The sequence below is a fragment of the Pogona vitticeps genome, chromosome 2 (genome assembly GCF_051106095.1).
Source record: "Pogona vitticeps strain Pit_001003342236 chromosome 2, PviZW2.1, whole genome shotgun sequence".
NCBI classification, from domain to species: domain Eukaryota; kingdom Metazoa; phylum Chordata; class Lepidosauria; order Squamata; family Agamidae; genus Pogona; species Pogona vitticeps.
In genome coordinates, this window is record NC_135784.1 from 22,576,547 (window position 1) to 22,596,587 (window position 20,041).

The 20,041-nt window shown below is 43.0% G+C and overlaps 1 protein-coding gene across 3 annotated transcripts in view; it reads right to left on the reverse strand.

Moving 5' to 3' along the window:
• The window catches only part of LOC110090652 (uncharacterized), a 44,778-nt gene that overhangs the window by 16,696 nt on the left and 8,041 nt on the right, over window positions 1-20,041 (reverse strand). Inside the window, exons 1-3 of one of the 3 annotated variants that reach the window (XM_072988496.2) lie at window positions 12,571-13,245; window positions 5,428-6,405; window positions 2,307-2,412 (exon numbers count right to left, since the gene is read on the reverse strand). In XM_072988496.2, the coding sequence (XP_072844597.2) occupies window positions 2,307-2,412; window positions 5,428-6,189 (868 nt within the window). In that variant the 5' untranslated portion in view covers window positions 6,190-6,405; window positions 12,571-13,245. Of the gene's footprint in view, window positions 1-2,306; window positions 2,413-5,427; window positions 6,406-7,815; window positions 8,027-12,570; window positions 13,246-18,595; window positions 19,623-20,041 lie in introns of those variants that run through there. The other 2 variants (XM_072988497.2, XM_078388307.1) reach the window with 2 other exon arrangements.

Below are 20,041 nucleotides of genomic sequence, written 5' to 3' on the forward strand. Positions count from 1 at the left end.
GGGCAGGAATAGGAAGTTTGGACTGTATGATGTATCTTAGAAGAATTTATTTAAAAGGATCACAGGGAAAAAAACTTAAAAGCAAAATGCATTTTAAAGCTACAGCGTGGAATTGTCACTATGAATCATCTCAGAACACTTTTGAGCGTACCAGAACAATTAACCACAGATCAAGGTTACAGAATTTGTAAACAAAGACTGTTCAGTGTTGAATATCTTTCACTGAAATAGTGCCATCTTTCAGAAAAGTATTAATAGTCTAACCCTGGGAAATTTGACAATGGTACAATAAGTACCAAAAATGAAGGTACCATTTCCCTAAAGTTAAATGATCGTTTAAATAACGTAAACAATTTTCTCAACTTTGGGAACCAAAATGGACTGAGCCAATGGAGATTTGTATTAGACAAGAACATGTAGAAATTCCTACAAGCTAAAAATCCTGAGTTAGGAAAACAAGATAAGGGGAAATGGAAACAATTGAGAAAAGTTATAAATATGGTGATAGGGCAGACACAGGCGTGAATTAATGAACATTCATTCATCACAACTCCATTCCGCTTTGGCTAAAAAGGTAAAGGTAAAGGTTCCCCTTGACAATTTTTTTTTGGTCCAGTCGTGTCCAACTCTAGGGGGCAGTGCTCATCCCCGTTTGCAAGCCATAGAGCCAGCGTTTTGTCCGAAGACAATCTTCTGTGGTCACATGGCCAGTGCGACTTAGACACAGAACGCTGTTACCTTCCCACCGAGGTGGTCCCTATTTATCTACTTGCATTTGCATACTTTCGAACCGCTAGGTTGGCGGGAGCTGGGACAAGCAACGGGCACTCACTCCGTCGCGTGGATTCGATCTTACGACTGCTGGTCTTCTAACCCTGCAGCACAGGCTTCTGCATTTTAGCCCGCAGCGCCACCACGTCCGCTTTGGCTACTGGCCATCAAAGAAGATGTAGCAGGACAGCAGGCGATTCTTTTTCCAGATGTTGACAGCCACCACCAAATAGATTTTACATCAGGTTGGGTGAGAAAATGTTTTTCTGTCTGTGTTCTTAATATTTTGAGGTGAAGTAAGGCTTACAATGATGCTTTTTTAAACAAACTTGTATGAGAATATGGAAATTATGGGGGGGGTGTTATTTGCACGGTGGAACTTTGGAACAATCGGGTTCTGTCTGGCGTTAGCCAATGGATATTTGAAGGGGTTAACTGCCAGATAGAAGAAGTCGTCATCACAGGAAGATTCTTGTTCAACCTGTTCTGTTGGTCTGATATGTTGTCTTTTTCTATGTCTGATAAGAATGTATTATGAAACTGTTATAAGCACTAGTAGTTTATTCTACATATTTTACAGGAGAAAAACTCTGGCAGAAGTAGAAAATTCTGGTAAAACATTAAACTCCTTTAAAGTTTTACCAAGCCTAAATTAATGTATTTTTTTTCCAAATGCTGGCATACACACACGCAAGAGAGAATACTGTTTGTAGTCTGTATGGTTTTTTATATTCACATACAATCTGTTGCGTGTACGAACTTTCAAAACATTTCAACAAGAGGGGTGGCCAGTCAGTGTTGGGAGCGAGATGTAGGGGAGCCATTCTGGATGTGTGCACTGCTAATTTTATTTATTTATTATTAGATTTTTATCCTGCACCTTCTAGACAAAGTCTACTCAGGGCGGCTTACATAAATTCATTCATAAAACAATATACATACACAGTTAAAACAACAATTTAAATTAACAAGATTAACACGGGCCAAACCAATGCATCCAGCAACAAATAGCTCCCTCACTTATGGATGCATATACTGGCATGATCTGTTCAAACCTGCTACCAAAAAAAGTAAAATACAGTGGTGCCTCGCATAGCGACGTGTTTTTTGTGCGCGTTTTTTGTGATCGCTAATGCGATCGCATTGCAATGTTTAAATAGGCTAAACATCGCAGTGCGATGATCGGTTAGCGTTTCGCTTACTGATCTTCGCATTGCGATGTTTAGAAAGCAGCTGATCGGTGGTTCCAAAATGGCCACCGGTTGCAGAAAATGGCCGCCCCAGCGTTTTCGCACCCTGCTCTCGCTTACTGGGCAGTGAAAATGGCGGCCAGATGGGGGAATCTTCGCTTACCTGTGAGTTTTTCCCCAACAGGAACGCATTAAACGGAGTTTAATGCGTTCCTATGGGTTCCCCCCCCCCCCATAGCGACGAATCCGGATAGCGACGTTAATCCTGGAACGGGGCACCACTGTACCAGAATAATTCAGAACAACCCAGAACATCACTGTAGAGATGGTCCTGTAGAGACTTACTCAGCAACGTGACATTCTCATCTCCTTCTTGCTTAGTTTCTTCAAAAAGCTGAATTTTCACGTCTGGCAGGTTCTGGCTTGGCTCTTCCTCTGGCATCCCTAAAACCTGGAAAGGCCACGAAGGAGAATCAGATCAAAAGGAAGATAGAATGGAAGCAAAATGCATGTTAAGAAGATATAGATGATAAAAATCGGAGCATTCTCTTTTCCCCAAAAAAGTTATTCTTTAAATTTCAATCTATTATTGGCTTCTGTTGGAATAAGTAGTACAATACTAGCCAGACTACACATAAAACAACACAAAAACAGGCTGTAGCAAAATTTAAGATGCAAACAACAGATCACATAAATAACATAACAATAAGTCCATGGATCTGATAGTATTCTGTGCGAGTTACTGCTGAATAAAACTCAATCTTAGGGAGCCACAAAAATCTATGTTGCAGACTTTAAATACAAAATATTATAATATTTACAACACAAATATTTATATTTATAAATACAATGGTGCCCCACTTCAGGACTACCTCATTATACGACGAATCTGCTGTATGATGAGTTTTTTGCGATCACTATTGCGATCACAAAACGATGTGTCTATGGGGAAAATCCGCTTTACGATGATCAGTTCCCTGCTTCGGGAACCGATTTTTCACTTAATGACGATCAAAACAGCTGATCGTCGTATTTCCAAAATGGCTACCTGCTGTGCAAAATGGCTCCCCGCTGTGTTAGGGACGGATTCTTCACTCTATAGGGAGCAGAAAATGGCCGCCCTATGGAGGATCTTCGCTTAACAAAGAGGTATTTCACTCATTAGAACGCATTAACCGGTTTCTAATGCATGCTAATGGGCTTTTTACTTTCGCTTGATGACGATTTCGCTCTACAGCAATTTTGCTGGAACGGATTAATGTCATCAAGCAAGGTACCACTGTATTAGGAATGGAACTTCTGTGTTAACCTGAAAGAAAACAAGAAAGAGGCTCTAGTGAGGACTCTTAAGAGATGTGGCTGGACTTGTGTTTTTAGACTGCAACTCCCATGATTCTGCCTGGGGAATGATGGGAATTACAGTCACAAAATGCACATCTACACACATACCTATACACTATACAATGTTTAAATTGACATGTTTGACATTGGAATGGGAGGGAAGAATGAACAGGACAGCGGTTATCAGACTTGGGTTCCCAAATGTTCTTGGACTACAACTCCCAGAAATCCTGGTCAGCACAGCTAGTGGTGAAGATTAATAATAATAATAATAAAATACCCAAAGCAGCATTCACCTGTTTTCTAATATTTTGGAATCAAAATACACCAAGTAATATCATTTCATCAATTTTTATATAGTTATTACGTATGGCAACGGCCATATGATCTCTCCCTGAGAGCGTTATAAATCTCACTTTATTAACCATCTTCTTTATAGAAATCCAAATGAGAAGTACATTGCTTACAAATATGTAGGGAGAATATATACTTTATATGGATATATATGTATATATGAAATATAATAACGTGTTTAGAAAAGAAAAGAAAAAAGATTTATGTTTGGGGGAATAACACAAAGAAAGACTGAAAGAACTGTGCATGTTTAGCCTTGAGAAAAGAAGATAAAGGGGAGATAGGATAGCCCTTTTCAAATGCCTGAAAGAGAGTCATACAGAGGACAGGCAAGATCTGTTCTCGATCATCCCAGAGTGCAGGACACTTAACAATGGGCTCCAGCTACAGGAACCCAGATTTAGGCTGAATATCAGGAAAAACTTCCTCATTGTTAGAGCAGTGAAATAATGGAACCAATTTCCTCAGGGGGTGGTTAGTGCACCAACATCGAGGGCATTCAGGAGAAAGCTAAACAGCCATCCTTCAGATCTGATTTGGATTCCTGCATTGAGCAGAGGGTTGGACTCAATGCAGGAATCCAATTACAGTGGTACCTCGCTTAACGAGCACACTGTTTAACAATGAATCCGCATAGCGACGCGTTTTTTTCGATCGCTAATGCGATCGCATTGCGATGTTTAGATAGGCCAAAAATCGCATTGCGATGATCGGTAAGTGTTTCGCTTACCGATCTTTGCATTGCAATGTTCTAAAAACAGCTGATCGCGGTTCCAAAATGGCCGCCGGGTGCAGAAAATGGCTGCCCGCTCCATTTTCGTGCCCTGCCCTCGCTTACCGAGGCAGCGAAAATGGCGGCCGGATGAAGAATCTTCGCTTACCGGTGAGTTTTTGCCCCATAGGAACGCATTAAATGGAGTTTAATGTGTTTCTATGGGGTTTTCAGTTCTGTTTAGCGATGTTTCCGGATAGCGACGTTAATCCTGGAAGGGATTAACATAGCTATGCGGGGCACCACAGCATAAGGTCCCATTTATTCTATGAAAATATAGGGATGGACATTTTTGCTCCCAGACCTCTGGAGTTTGAACACATTTGCTATAAAGTATCATTTCTGCACCATTGCTTCCCTTCCAAACATTCTACTAACATCCCTCAGTAAAACAGAAGGGCTTCTGTTTCTCTCTTGATAAAGGAATGCTCAGGTAACCTTGTTTTTCCCATTGATTCTCATCAAGGAGAACCACTCTTTTCCTGGCACAACACAAATGCAAATGTATGGACAGCATCACCCTCCTGCTGCGATCAAATGCCCAGATCCTTTGGAAGACCATGACATGTTGAACCTGTCTCTACTAACAAGAACTTGAAAAAGTTACCTTTTTGGAATAAAACTTCCAGAATTCACCAGCCAGTAGCCATGCTGGTTGGAAGGGTTTGGTGTGCTCTAGTCTCAAATCCTCCAAGCTTTGATGGTGGTTTCTATGAAGCTGTGAAAACGGGTTTGCTTAAACCATGGCTTGTTGTGACACCTACCCATGCAAGCACAGCTTGTCCGTAGGTCCTCTGCCCCACTGCCCATCTCAACTAGAGTTGATAAAAGATATACAGTAGACCTGGAAACTGTAATCTACTGTTTCTTGATGAACAGTCCAATGACTCAGCTAAGGCTTTGTGTGTGTGTGTGTGGGGGGGTGTTTAACCATATTTCAGACTTGAGAAAACCACCTCACAATTTTGCATCCAGGATCCAGCTGGAAAACACACTCACCTGCCGTCCCCAGTCTCTGGCCTCTTGCCGGCTAAGAAGGAAATCCTCTGCCAGGGTGACAGCCTCGGCGCAGGTCACGGGGTCGTTCTGCCTCAGCCAGCTCTGCATATCCAGCGGCAGGATGGCCAGGAACTGCTCGAGAGTCACTAGCTCCACCATCTGCTCCTTGGTGTGCCTCTCCGGCTTCAGCCACTGTCGGCAGAGTTCTAAAAGCTGCCCACAAAGCTCTCGGGGCCCGTCGGCATCTTCGTAACACAGGGTTCGAAAGCGCCGGCACTGTATCTCCGCCCCAAGGGGATCTTCAGCTAGAATGCCCTCCTTCTCTTTCTCACGGTGAGTGAGGGCGTCCAGCTGAGTCTCCTCGTCCTGTTCCGCTTTCCCAACGAGATGTGGCTGGTTTGGGGAAACCCATAATCCTTTGGGCCACTTGTTGGGGTCTGTCAATCCCTGGGAGGGCACTTGAGGCATCTTAGGGTCATTGCCCTGCTTCTGTTCTGGCCGTGGTGGGGTTCCCCTTGCTGAATGAGGAGCATGCAGTGTCTTCAGAAACGCCTGCAACCGAGCATCCCAATTCCCAGAAGGCTCTTCCTCCGGTTCCTGTTTTACTTTGAGCCCAACATCCTCCCAGCTCCTGCCCATCAGTTTGGGAAGTGCTGCTCCTTCCTTTACCTCGCTTGCTTCAGGATCCACCAGATCTTCCTCCTTTATTTTTACTTTCGGATCTAGGAATCCACCAGCCCCTGCGGCCTGTGTCACATCCATTTTCTCTCCTGGGAACGCAACGTCTTCTGCCCTTCCCTGCCCTCTTTCAATGCCAAACCCTGGAAGATTCCTCAGCTCAATCTGCACAGCCTTTGGAGTCCAATACGTGCAAGAAACTCACCCAGGGAGAACTTTTTATGAATAACACAGCAGGCAATGCAGCAGACCATCAAGAACTTGGGAGACTCTTCAAGATGGCGCAGCCGTCTCCTGTTGCTAAGAGAAAGACAAGAGAGTCAAACGGGAGAGTCAGCCTATGAAACCAAAAGCCAGATCTCATGGAAGTCTCTTAAATCAATGCAATACTTTAATTTTGTTAACAACAACAAAAAAAATCAACCAAATTTCATTTAGGAATGAAATCTTTGGGTTTTCTGAGATACAAATTCTCCACTGTCGATTTTTACCTGCCTGACAGGCAGCTTGCAAACACCTGAACATGATGCATCTAGGAGGAAAGCCTAAATTAGAAGATGTTGAGGCTTAGCTAGACCAAGATCCTCCCACATTCCTGCCTCTGTGCTAGCTAAGAGCTTTCTTTCTGTGCTTGAAACTTGAACAGAGCTTGGCCTAAGCTAATGCTCTTTGTCTTACATCGTTTACATCTAAAGGGGGGAAAGCACTGGAAAGTCCTGCTACCCTGATCTTAGTAAACCTAATTTACAGTTCGTTATAGGCTGTGGTTATCCCTCCACCAGCTCCTAAGAGAATTTAACTCTTTCCCACTGAGGTCAGGGGGGGATAGCTCCAGTTTTCTTGTTATTGCCTGTAGGCAACACTTCAGCTTCTGATCAAGGCACATTTGATGCAGAACTGGACTGTTTTTCTCACCCACATTGCTTTGCAACCAGGATTCTTTTAGAAAGGGAAACATTCCTTCCCTGCCTCATTGTCTAAGAGACCAGGCCACAGCTTATTTAGGGATATAGGTTGTAGCACATCATTTCTGGCAATACTCCACACAGAAATAATGTTTGGGGCCAGATGTCACCCAGTGCTGTTCTGTAAACAACACGCTTCTGGATGTGGTGGTATCTTGTTAGAGGTAAGCCCAAAGCTTGTTTCTAAGAGAAAAAGAAGTAGTGTTCAAAATGTCCAGCCAGGCAAAATGTCCAGCCAGGACTCAGGAGATATGAGTTCAAATCCATGGAAACTCGTTGGAGTGTGTGTCAGTGTATGTGTGCGTGAGACTAAAAGTATCTCTTAAATATCTCACTCCTTAAATATCTCAGCTGCGTTCGAAACCCTTCTAAACCCACAAGTTGAAACTGAATCAACAACCCAATGCTTCTTCTGGGATGCAGAGGCCACGTTTCGTATGTACCCATGATCCGCTGGGATCCTCATGCATTCATATACATTGCACAGAAAAGACTGCGTGGACTGGAAAGTTGTTCTGCTTCTCTCAAAGGGGACAGTTTCCTCATCGTGGAGGTATGCGATATAGGGTAGTTCTAATCTTAGCAAGAAGTGCTGTGGGTGGGTGGGGGACATCAAGAAACCTTATTTGTGAATTGCACACTGTGTCTAAATTTCAGGCACACCAGGAGCTCCTTCCAGCATGGATCCTCTCTTCCACCCTTCCTCCCTCCCTCCGCTGCTCATCACGATCTCTTTACTCTTTACCTGTTTGCTTTTGCAGTTCCTCTGCATTGGCACTTCTGACCCAAGCTACGGAACGGCTGTTGCCCACCCAAGGGGGAGGGGGAGTGAGCGAGGACAGGAAGGAACCTTTGCTTTGGCAGCTTCCCTTGCCACACACGTGGGCCACTCTAGGATGCCACGCTCTGTGGCTTTAACCCTTTAAAGCAGTGGTCTCCAATATTGGGCTTCCAGATGTTCTTGGACTTCAACTCCCAGAAATCTTGGCCAGCAGAGGTGATGGTGAAGGCTTCTGGGAGTTGCAGTCTAAGAACATCTGGAGGCCCAAGGTTGGGGACCACTGCTTTAAAGGCCATATTCCTTAAGCAAAGGCTGGCGCTCTGGACACTGAATGTGCCCGCTGGGAGGGCTGCCCGCTTGCGCAGACCTCAGCACTTCTGATGCTTGTTCTGTGCCCGTCACATCGCTTCTGACTTATGGTGATCCTCACAGGGTTTTTGAAGTACGTGAGATGTTCAAGGCTGGGTGAATCTGACTGAAATCACAATTTAAATCTTTTTTTAAATCAGGTTTTTGATTTTTTAAAAATATTAGAAATCATTAAAAAATTTGAATCAATGTGATTTATAAAACGCGTTGATTTTTTTTCATCTACCCTGGTTCAAGGAATGGTTTAGGACTGTCACTCTTTTTTGCGTGCCTCCCCTCCCCCCCCCAGTTTCCATAGTCCCCAGGAGGGACTTGAACCCAGGTCTCCCAATTCCTAGTCTGACGCTCTAGCCACTTGAACCACACAAAAATAAAGAGATCACAGCAGCATTGTGTATGTTTGTGGTAGTCACCTATAATGAAAAAGAAACAAAGGGATTGCGTTATCTTGAGGACGAACAAAATTGTTTCAGTGCGAGTTTTCGTGAATTGTTGTCCACTTCCAAACACACAATGACAGCACCCAGGTTTGGGCAACAAAGCTTCTTTACTGGTGTAACATACTGACCATCAAACTGCAGTGGGTGCTCCCCTAGCAGTGTGTGAAGAAATTCAGACCCATGCCCGAGACTTTGAGGTTTTCCTAACGACATTTTATATCATTTATAAAAGCCTTTGAAAAATTTCATATTCATTTTGATGTTACTATTTCTCGATATCAATTACACCTATATTAAATGTAATCATTTTCTGTGATCGGAAAAAAACTATTAGTGCTTATTTTTATTTTATTTTTAAAATAACAAAATGTTGTGCCAGCCCTTTTTTCTTTTTTTTTCTTTGGTAACTGGAAATGACTTGATGGAAGGGTGGAGGTTATGATATTCAGCATTGTATGGAACAAAATTTACAAGTAATCGAGATACTTCCAGTGGGGTGGTGGTTGTTAATAAGGGAAAGTAAAATAAAATTTTAGAAGTTAATTAATATGCAGAGATGAAGATACTCTGACAAGTCATGTTTTCTGTTTTCTAACAGTATTCTACACTTTAAAATGCTATTTCATAGAGCCCTCCGTCCCGTTTTATGCTAATTTTGGCATTTAATTAAAAAAAAAGTTGGCTGGATAGCTTAGTTAGTTAAATATCTGGCTGTGGAGCCAAAGAGTTGGAGTTCGATTCCTCTCTGTGCCTCCTGAGAAAAGAGCCAGCCTGGGTGGCCTTGGGCAAGCTGCACAGTCCCAGGGCTCCCCCTAGAGGAAGGAAAGGGGAAACCACTTCTGAGATACCAAGAAGACATAAGATGCCAAGAAGACTCTGAAAAGGGTTGCCATTAATCAGAATTGACTTGATGGCGTGTAACTATTATGATTATTGAGAATAAAGCAACAAACAATGTAGCAAGTTGTTGCTTTTCATCATCATAGAGAGTAATCATAAAGGTCTGCATTTCAACGGGTGTAACAAGCAACAGGAACTTTACTTAAAAAAATAACTTTGCAAGCTCTGTCTTTGCTGGTCATAGACAAAACAGATGCCCTTGAGGCAACGGAATAAATTTTGTCCTCTTTCTTTCTTTCTTTCTTTCTTTCTTTCTTTCTTTCTTTCTTTCTTTCTTTCTTTCTTTCTTTCTTTCTTTCTTTCTTTCTTTCTTTCTTTCTCAGGGTGTTGCCCATTTTAAAAGTATGGCCGTACATGAAATATAAATACAATTAAAAACAAATTACAGTGTTAAATTAAGTAGACTGGTTTTGACCAGAAGTGGGCAACTTCAATAGCTTTAACTCAGCCATTTGCTAGATTTTCTTTTGTACATGTGGTGAGGAACAAATTGCATGCACACTAGGTGCTGCATGGATTGAATTTCTCCACAGCCACAGAAAATTTGTCCTGTATTGAAATAGACCCTCTTTAAGATGCCACAAGACTACTTGTTGCTTTTGCTGCAATAGTAACATGGCTGTCCCTCTGGAAATTTTGAAATTTTTGAAAACACTGCAATGAAAAACAATGGCAAATTACTTTTAAAACACGATCACAAATAATGGAGCTAATTACTTTCAAAAAGGAGCTTCCTACGGTCTCAAGCACCATAAGCTCACACTATAATAAATTCTGCTTATCCGCATCCACGTGGAAGGTATAGGTTTGTCTCCTCAAATCATGGTTTGTTTCTCTTTGCCATAAATAGACCTACAACGTATGCTTTCTGCGACCTTATCACCTGAACAATCACAAGCAATGCCCCACAGTTTCAGCCACATGTCATATACTGTACAAGTTTTGGGTTTGGTTTTGTTTTCTTTGTCATTTTACAGACCAACTCTCTGAGGCAAAAATCATGTTTGCCAGTGGCGTACTTTTTTGTGCTGGCTCATGTGTAATATATGCAGACGGGTGTGTGTGTGTGTGTGTGGGAGTCCCACACAAGGTTTTTTGCTTTGCAAACCCTGATGCAGAAAAGCAGATGTGACATAAATCCCATTGGCAGTAAATTGGCCTCAGTCAAGAGGCATTTGAATTTGCATTTTCAGTGACTTCAACAAAAATAATAGAATTCAAATTGTAACCAGAACCCCTGTGCTAACCTACAGTACTTTGGAATTCCCTCGGGTTCTGGTAACACCTTGATACTCAGTCATCCAGGTAGAGAACGGGTAGAGTTCTTGGAGGAAGGAAAGATAGATGGCTTATTCAAAGAGAACTCTTGTCCTCCTGGATGTGAAGGTTTGGTTGCTCAAGGTATCCTCTTGCTGTCTATGTGACAAAAACCTTGTTGCATTGTGTTCAATGGCGACATCTGCAAATATGTGAGCTTTTCCGTCCCCTCCTGAACGTATGGTTTAAAACTGTTATAGGGCTTGGAGTTTAACTATGGTTGGGCATTGTCCTTATATCATCATTGTCACCATCATCATTCTGTCACCCAGAGGAGGGGCAAGATCTGTTCTCGATCATCCCAGAGTACAAGTCACGCAACAATGGGCTCAAGCTACAGGAAGCCAGATTTTGGTTGAATATCAGGAAAAACTTCCTAACTGTTAGAGCAGTACGACAACGGAGCCAGTGACCTCGGGAGTTGGTGAGTGCTCCAACACTGGAGGCGTTCACAAAATCTTAGATCATCACCTGGCAGATACGCTTTGATGATATTCCTGCATTGAGCAGAGGGTTGGACTTGACGGCCTTCACTTTTCTATGATTTTATGATCAATGCTAACAAAAATTAACAGCCCATTAGTGCCCCCTTTCTCTTTGCTCCTCACTTATCTCCTAGAACCCAAGTGATCAACTCACCCTATCTGGCTGCTTTGACCCAGCCATGCAACCAGACTCCAGCACTGAATCAGTTGAATCAGGTCTGGAAAAGTTTCTGTTTTCATTGCCAGTTTCTCAGTAACCCTGGCACCACATGCAGCCACTATGCCCTAATCCGGTGGTTCTCAACCTTGTGTAACCAAGATGTTCTTGGACTACAGTTCCCAGAAACGCCAGCTGACACAGCTGGTGGGGAAAGCTGCTGGGAATTGCAGTCCAAGAAACACCCAGGTTACCCGAAATTGGGAACCCGTGGATTAGATGACTAGCATTGCCTTTTGGGAAACAATATGAACTTAACATTAACGAGGTGGTTGCTGATGTGGATAACGAGGAAAGAGATATTCCCAAGGAGGTCACCATGCTGGCTTGTTTCAACAAGTTGGTAAAAATAAAGGGGAAAAGGGAGGGAAAAAAAAGAGTCCCTAAAGGACAACAATCCTGCGGTAACCTGCTAGGTTTGTTTCAATTTCAGCTTTCATGGATCAAATTTCACTTCCTTGTTCAGTTGAGTAACTGGATGTGGTTTCAAAACCCCATGCAAATAAAGAACAGGTCGAAAGAACTTCAGCAGAATCTTAAATATGCATAGCTCATGGGGAGCTGGTAATTTTGAACACTCCATAAATTGTTGGTGCCACAGCCAACACCGCCTAGGTTATTTTGCTACCTGAGCCAGCAAATTCTGCAGATACGTCTTGCAGTGCTAAGCAACAGCAATCAGAGGTTGGGAGTTCGATTCCTCACTGTGCCTCCTAGGCAGGGGCTGGACTTCAGCTCTGCAGTTCGAAGATTACTGAGATGATGATGATGTCAGATTTGCCCTCCCTTTGGCACACATGCAAATCAACTAACCTAAGGAAAGAGAATGGCTTGACTGTTCTCTTTCTTAGTCTTTGTGGTTCTTAAAGCATAATATATTTCTATTTTTTTTATTGTACTATAAGTTACCAAAGTTTCGCGCAAATAAAACAATCGGGAACAAATCTCTGCCCTGTCCCTCCCCTTCTTTGCAAAGACCTCCCTCACTTACTTATTCGTCGTCTCCTTTGCATTTGCTGTGCTTGGGATTTTCGGCAGCCCCCTCGATCTGTCCTAAGGTGCAGAATGCCAGACGCTCCTGCCCATCCCAGGCAGAGAGAGAGGGGACAGGAAGGAACCTTGAGTTTGCCACCCTTCTCTTGCTACAGGTTTCAGCCGCTCTAGGATTCACACTCAGTCATTTTAACTCTTCCTTAGTTATCCCTGTAATGTCTTAGAGCTATGTAAAAAACTATGAGCACAAATGCTTAAAAATATATGAAAACTGACCTCATGTTTTAGGCAGATGTTGTTATTTAGTCATTAAGTCGTGTCTGACTCTTTGTGACCCCATGGACCAGAGCACACCAGGCCCTCCTGTCTTCCACTGCCTCCCAGAATTGGGTCAAATTCATGTTGGTCGCTTTGATGACACTGTCCAACCATCTCGTCCTCTCACGTCCCCTTCTCCTCCTGCCTTCACACTTTCCTAACATCAAGGTCTTTTTCAGGGAGTCTTCTCTTCTCATCAGATGGCCAAAGTATTGGAGCCTCAGCTTCAGGATCTGTCCTTCCAGTGAGCACTCAGGGTTGATTTCCTTCAGAACGGATAGGTTTGTTCTCCTTGCAGTCCAGGGGACTCTCAAGAGTCTCCTCCAGCACCACAATTTAAAAGCATCAATTCTTCGGTGGTCAGCCTTCTTTATGGTCCAGCTCTCACTTCCATACATCACTACTGGAAAAACCATAGCTTTGACTATGCAGACCTTTATCGGCAAAGTAATATCTCTGCTTTTTAATATGCTGACTAGGTTTGTCATCGCTTTCCTCCAAGAAGCAGGCGTCTTTTAATTTCGTGGCTGCTGTCACCATTTGCAATGATCGTGGAGCCCAAGAAAGTAAAATCTGTCACTGCCTATCTTCCCCTTCTATTTGCCAGGAGGTGATGGCACCAGTGGCCATGATCTTAGTTTTTCTGATGTTGAGCTTCAGACCATTTTTTGTACTCTTCTCTTTCACCCTCATTACAAGGTTTCTTAATTCCTCCTCACTGCCATCAGAGTGGTATCATCTGCATATCGGAGGTTGTTAATATTTCTTCCGGCAATCTTAATTCTGGCCTGGGATTCCTCCAGTCCAGCCTTCCGCATGATGTATGCTGCCTATAAGTTAAATAAGAGAAGACTGAGGGGAGACATGATAGCAGTCTTCCAGTATCTGAAGGGTTGCCACAGGGAAGGGGGCATCAATTTATTCTCCATTGTGTCTGAGGATAGGACAAGAACCAATGGATGGAAACCCGTCAGAGGGAGATCCAACCTGGAAATAAGGAGGAATTTCCTGACGGTGAGAACCATTAAGCAGTGGAACAGCTTGTCTCCCAATGTTGTGGGTGCCCCATCGCTGGAGGCTTTCAAGAAAAGATTGGACAGCCATCTGTCCAGGATGGTATGAGGTCTCCTGCCTTGGGCAGGGGGTTGGACTAGGAGACCTCCAATGTTCTATGAAAACATATTCCAGCAGAAAGAGATCTCAAGGGAGCCCTGAGTGAAACAAGCAGGGGAGGTGTAGCAGGAACCCGAGGTGAAAGTAAAGGAGGAAAAGGGGGAGCACTTTGGTCTGGAAAAGGAGGAGCACTTTGGTCTGGAAAAGAAAAGCTGGGCGCTGCAAATCTAAATCCCGGTTGGATTTGCCTTTTGTCTAGCTTGCAAGAGAAATGGGGAAATGTTATCTTTGCTGTAAAAGTTGCTCTTTTCCCCCTGAGAGAAAATGTGGGCCTTTAATGGGTAGTTTTCTGAACACCGATAAAACACACAGCACTTGAAAATGCTCTGCTCTTGCTGGTTGTATGAACTAGATATAGAGTTGGGTGTATTTTGCACTCAAGGAGTGTTGGAGCCCTCCTACAGAAAAATCCCAACATTGATTCGTAAGAAAGCAGGCTGTTTTTACTTTTGCTAAGCAGGTGTTTTGGCCAAATGACAGCCCTGCAGGAGGCTCCAACTCATACCTGGACATATCTGTGTGTCAAGTACAAATGTGGAGGTCTGAGAGAGACAGAAAAACTAAAGGGGAAAAAAAATTTCTGGAGGGGGGGAGGGAAATGGGACATTTTGGGGAATGTAGTAGGGGAACAAAAATCCTCCAGTGAAATATGTACTCTGTTAAAATGAGTAACATGCTGTGATGGAAACAGCTCCAAATCTACTTGGCAAAATCAGAAATTAGCTTATTGGATGAGAGAAGCCAGGAAGCGAAACAATTGAGAAGAAGCAAAAGGGTTAACTTGTCTTCCTAAGGAGGGAGTGAGAAGGAGGATGTTATTTTTGTTTCTCAAGGAGGGCCTTGGGTTTTTAAAGTGGGCTGTAAAAGAGAAAGACAGTGGTGCCTCACAAGATGCTTGCCTCACAGGATGATTAATCTGCAAGACAATTCATTTTTTCAATCGCTGTTGCGCTTCACAAGATGTTTTTTCCTATGGACAATTTTCGCAAGACAATGTTTGGGTCTATGCTTCGCAAGACGATTTTTTAAAGAGATGCTTTTTTGCAACATGATGTTTTTGACAGTTGGGTCTGCGACTCGCAAGACGATTTTTTAACGGACACTTTTTTGCAAGACAAATATTTTTCTATGATATGTATAAAGTTTTTTTTATTTGACTTTGTTCTGACTTTTTTTGCCCATAGGAACGCATTAATTAGATCTCAACGCATTTCTATGGGAAAACGCATTTCACAAGACTTTTTTTCCTGCAAGAAGACAATTTCTCCCCCATTGGAACGCATTAATTAGATTTCAGTGCATTCCTATGGGGAACCACGTTTCGCAAGACGATGTTCACAAGACGTTTTTCACGGAACGAATTAACATCGTCTTGCGAGGCACCACTGTACTTTGTATCTGTAAAGCAAAATCTGGTGTGGGAAAGTGGCATGTATTATTGATGAAACATCAAGCTAATGTCTGTGCAGTTCAACCAGTTATTTTTCGATAAAAATCTTATTTTTATATTTCAACTTTAAAAACCACTTGGGCTCTTATGATTTGAGCTTAAGGCTAGCCTTAGAAAAGTAAAGGGCGGTTTAAAGGTGATTAGCCAGGTTGGACTGCTCACATATGCTTACACCCAAAATGCCTGGAATGGTGGGGTATGAATAAGGCAGTGTAGAGAATAAAAGCATCAATTCCTGCGCATCCTATAAACATATACAGTGTTCAAAATCCAAGATGCAGTTCAGCAGCTAAAGGGTGCTGCCCTCTTCCTGAGTGGTGGATGTTGTGTGTTTCCGGTCTTCATGGCTTGTAGATCACTTGCCGCTCACCACCATCTGGTGACGGTGGTTTTAGTTTGCTGCGGGAGTCACAACAGAAGATTGTTCCTGTCTAAAAATATACAGTAGTTTATTCTGTTACAAGATTTGGGGTGTCTGTTTTGATTTTTATTAACAGGCATCTTAGAGAGCAAACGCTAGGATTCGTGTCCTTAGGTAATCACAGAGTACAGCAGGTGGCGGTTCCCTCTTTAACTCCCATTTGTCTGCACAAGCCTAAGGCTTCTACATTAAAAAAAAATTAACTGATATGTCGATTGTACAATTTTGTACTACAACTAAGAAATGAAACACTTTAGATCGCTAAAGGGAGTGAAATAAGTTTAGGATTGATTTGAAACACTCTTTTTCCTCTCCATCATCATAGGCAGCTCTAAACTAGTCCAAATAGCGTACCAGTTCAATAATGTTTAGCTACAACCAAGGCAGTCATTATCTCAAGATTTTCAGCCAAGAGGTGTTCTGTTCTTTCCTTCAGTTCTTTCCTCATTTATTTTTTCTTGAAGGATCACCAACCGTAGCTGCTGCTTTTGCTTTATAACAGCAGTCCAGCTTTCTTGTTTTGGATGTGTTTTATGATTTCAGTTCACTTCACAATTACTTCACTGGTCCCCATCATTATGGGGTAAATCTACTTTTCAAAGTTCTCTTTTTCACTGATAGAAATCTGTAACACAAGTCTACGTTTCCAGGCAATGCTGTCAAACTGGGAATACATAGCAATTATACAAAGAACGCTCACATATTTCAGCTTTTCTAAATGTTTTCTTCTCCTGAAAACAAACAGGGGGAAAAACATGATTTCTCCAGACTCTTGCTTCAAACTTTCTGGAAATTTTAGGTATTTAGTACCAAGTAGAAAAGCCTGAATCTTTCTAGAGAATTCTGAAATGCTTTTTTGATAGATCAGTATGTGTGGGAGCTGAAGTCAAAAATTAATAGTCTCTTAATAGTAGTCAGTGCAATACTCAAACAGAGAACAAATAAACGCAAACTCTTTAAGCAAACCAACAGGGCCTTTAGTCCGCATTCAGTAAAGTTACAAGTAAAATTTAATATTAAGCAATGAATGAAGGTATGTGTCACGATCGTGCCATCCAGGACATTGTAGTCCAGCAAAATCTAGAGGGTCCTATATTCCCAGTCCTGGTTTGAAGCAAAATATTGCCTTGAACATACTCATCTTGTCTGGTTTTGGGAACTTAAGCACAGTAATGTCAGGTTAGTGCACTTCTCCTTTCAACAATCCTAGGGTTAGGGGCTACACCCCTGTGCAGTTCAAAATCCATGTATAACTTTTATGCCCCCCCAAATGTAACTACAAGGCATAAACAATTAACACACACAACACCCCTCCCCTGACTTGCGTCAACCTCCCAATATGCCCCCAACACCCTCTCTCGCCACTAGGTAGAGCTGCCACAAAAGGAGAGAGGCCAGCCAGGCTGCTGCCATCAGACCAGGGGCCACTGCACTGCCAACAGCAGGGCCCCAGGTAAGCCTGAGACTCACCTTTCTTTGGCCACTTCCCAGAAACGAATAGCAGCACAGTATTTATTGAATATTTATTTCTTTATTGAAATATTTAGATTTTTTAAAAAAATCCCATCTAAAACCAAAACTCTGCTGCTCAGATCCACGCAGTTCAAGGGAGAAGTGTGTTTGGATGGGCAAAGACTACCAGGGAACACTCAACGCTGTCTTGACAGGCTTCAAGCAAAAGCTTATGAGGGGCAGCCTCTCAACACCCCCAACTTGAATTGGCCCAAGCTGGCCATTTCTGGGCTCGCTGTAGGATGTGGGGACAAAAACGTGATCTCAGTCCCCTTGAGATTTCATAACACTGCGCTAAAACAAGGCAGGAAGCTTCCAGTCAGTTCTGAGGTCTGGTATGAGGCCTCCTGCCTTGGGCAGGGGGTTGGACTAGAAGACCTCTAAGGTCCCTTCCAACCCTACGATGATTCTATGATGTCCTTCAGAGAGACTGGTGCTCCCCCTCAGAGCGACCTAGGGCTAGAAAAAATGGACCTTACATTCTCAAAGGTTCTCCTCTCCTCATCTCATACAAAAACATGGTTAGGAAGCATGGATCCTTATAATATTTTTAATTTTTACAAGGAATCCCTTTGGACAGTTTCATTCACATCCCTTGTAAATATCCTGTCTCAATTTTCCGCCATGGGTTGAACCACTGAATGACTCCTCTTCTGTGTGAATTCTTTAGCGCAATATGAAATTCACCTGAAGCATTGGTTACAAAGGGGATCATGATACAAATTCAGTGCCATCAGAGTGATTGTTTCATGTAATTTAAGATAAGGGATGTTTCTGGATTTTTTTCTATACCAATGCTAATAATTTACTAATAATAACTTTTCTAGTGCAAGTATTAACTCATGAAGAATAAGACTCATTCCAGGTAAAAACTTCTCCCGTTTCCATCTTGCATGGATTTTCCAGTGTGCTCTCTTTTCCTGAAGGTTTTTCCATGAATGCTTATTGCAAACTGGTGTTTTATACAGGCATGCTTAAAAGCAATCTGTTTTGAAGCCACTTCAAAGATTTGCACACTGGCAAGAAATAAACATGAGATGTTTGGCTCTTTCCTGCAACAGGAGTCCAGTGCCATCTGAACATGCATGAGACACTTAAGTTACAACTCCAAATGAACTCTTCCAACTATTCAGACATTGCTACGGCTTCTCCCCTGTGTGGATCCTCTGGTGTACTCTGAGCGCTGAGCCATGTCTAAAAGTATCCCCGCACTCGGAGCATTTGAAGATTTTCCTGGAGTCTGAACTTTCCAGTGGCTTCTCCGTGTGGGTGCGCACGTGAACTATGAGTTCCGAAGTGACTTCGAAGGTTTTCCCGCAGGCAAAGCATGCAAACGGATCCTCCCGTACATGAGTTCTCTCATGTTCAGTAAGCTCGGATTTTCTGCCAAAGCTCTTCCCGCAGTAGGAGCACATGGCTAAGTGGGTTCTCTCATGGGCTCTTAAGTGCGGGCTGCAACTGAAACACATCCCGCAGTGTGAACATTTATACTGATTCTCACCTGTGTGAGTCTTCCGATGCACTCTGAGAGCGGTGTACGTTCCAAAATTTTCCGCACACTTTGAGCATTTGTAAGGCTTCTCCCCTCTGTGGATGCCCTGGTGCTGAAGGAAACCAGATATCTGTGTGTACGCTTTCCCGCATATCAAACATGCGTGAATTTTCTTTCTTCCGTATATCTCCTCCTCAGCATTGCAACTAAAGGTATTCCCGCAGTGTGAACACTTATGCGGCTTCTGCCCCATGTGGATCCTCTCACTTTTTCCACACTGGGAGCATTTATATAGCTTCTCACCCACGTGGTTCCTCTCGTGCGACAGAAGATCAGAACTGCTAGTGAAGATTTGGCCGCAGTGCCAGCATTTGTACGGCTTCTCCTCTGTGTGACTGCTGTCATCAAGATGCACATTTCCACCCACGTTTTCCCTGCATTTCTCAGACTGTATATTCTCATCCTGCTGGATAGTGGACCCGCTGGCACCATGTGAATTATCTCCCCTTTGTCCATCATCTTCCTTCCTCCGCTTTGCGCTTTGCTTGTGTTCATCGGGTTCTCCCTCGAATAGGCAATCGTTCTCTTTGGCTCTTCTCAAAAATAATCTTGGTTGTTCCATTTTCTTGGGACTTTGCAGTAATGTTTTTTCTTCATCCCTTTCTCTCGGCCAACCATCACCATCTGAAGGAAAGAAGAAAAGACAGAAATAAATCTGACATGGTTCTTAGATTAGGAAACTAGACAGCCCACCACAGACACACTTTCCATAGAGCTTGCATCTTCCTGTCAGCTCAACAGTGTAAACCCTGGGAATCAACCACACTGAAGTTCTGACTTACCACAGTTCCATTCGCCAAAATCTAGTTGGAAAGCATTTTATGTAAATCTGAACAGCAAATGGCCACAAACGAAGAATATGTGTGTGTGTGTGTGTGTGTGTGTGTGTGTGTGTGTGTGTGTGTGTGTGTGTGTGTGTGTGTGTGTGTGTGTGTGTGTGTGTGTGTGTGTGTGTGTGTGTGTGTGTGTGTGTGTGTGTGTGTGTGTGTGTGTGTGTGTGTGTGTGTGTGTACACACCCTGTTTCCCCGAAAATAAGACCTAA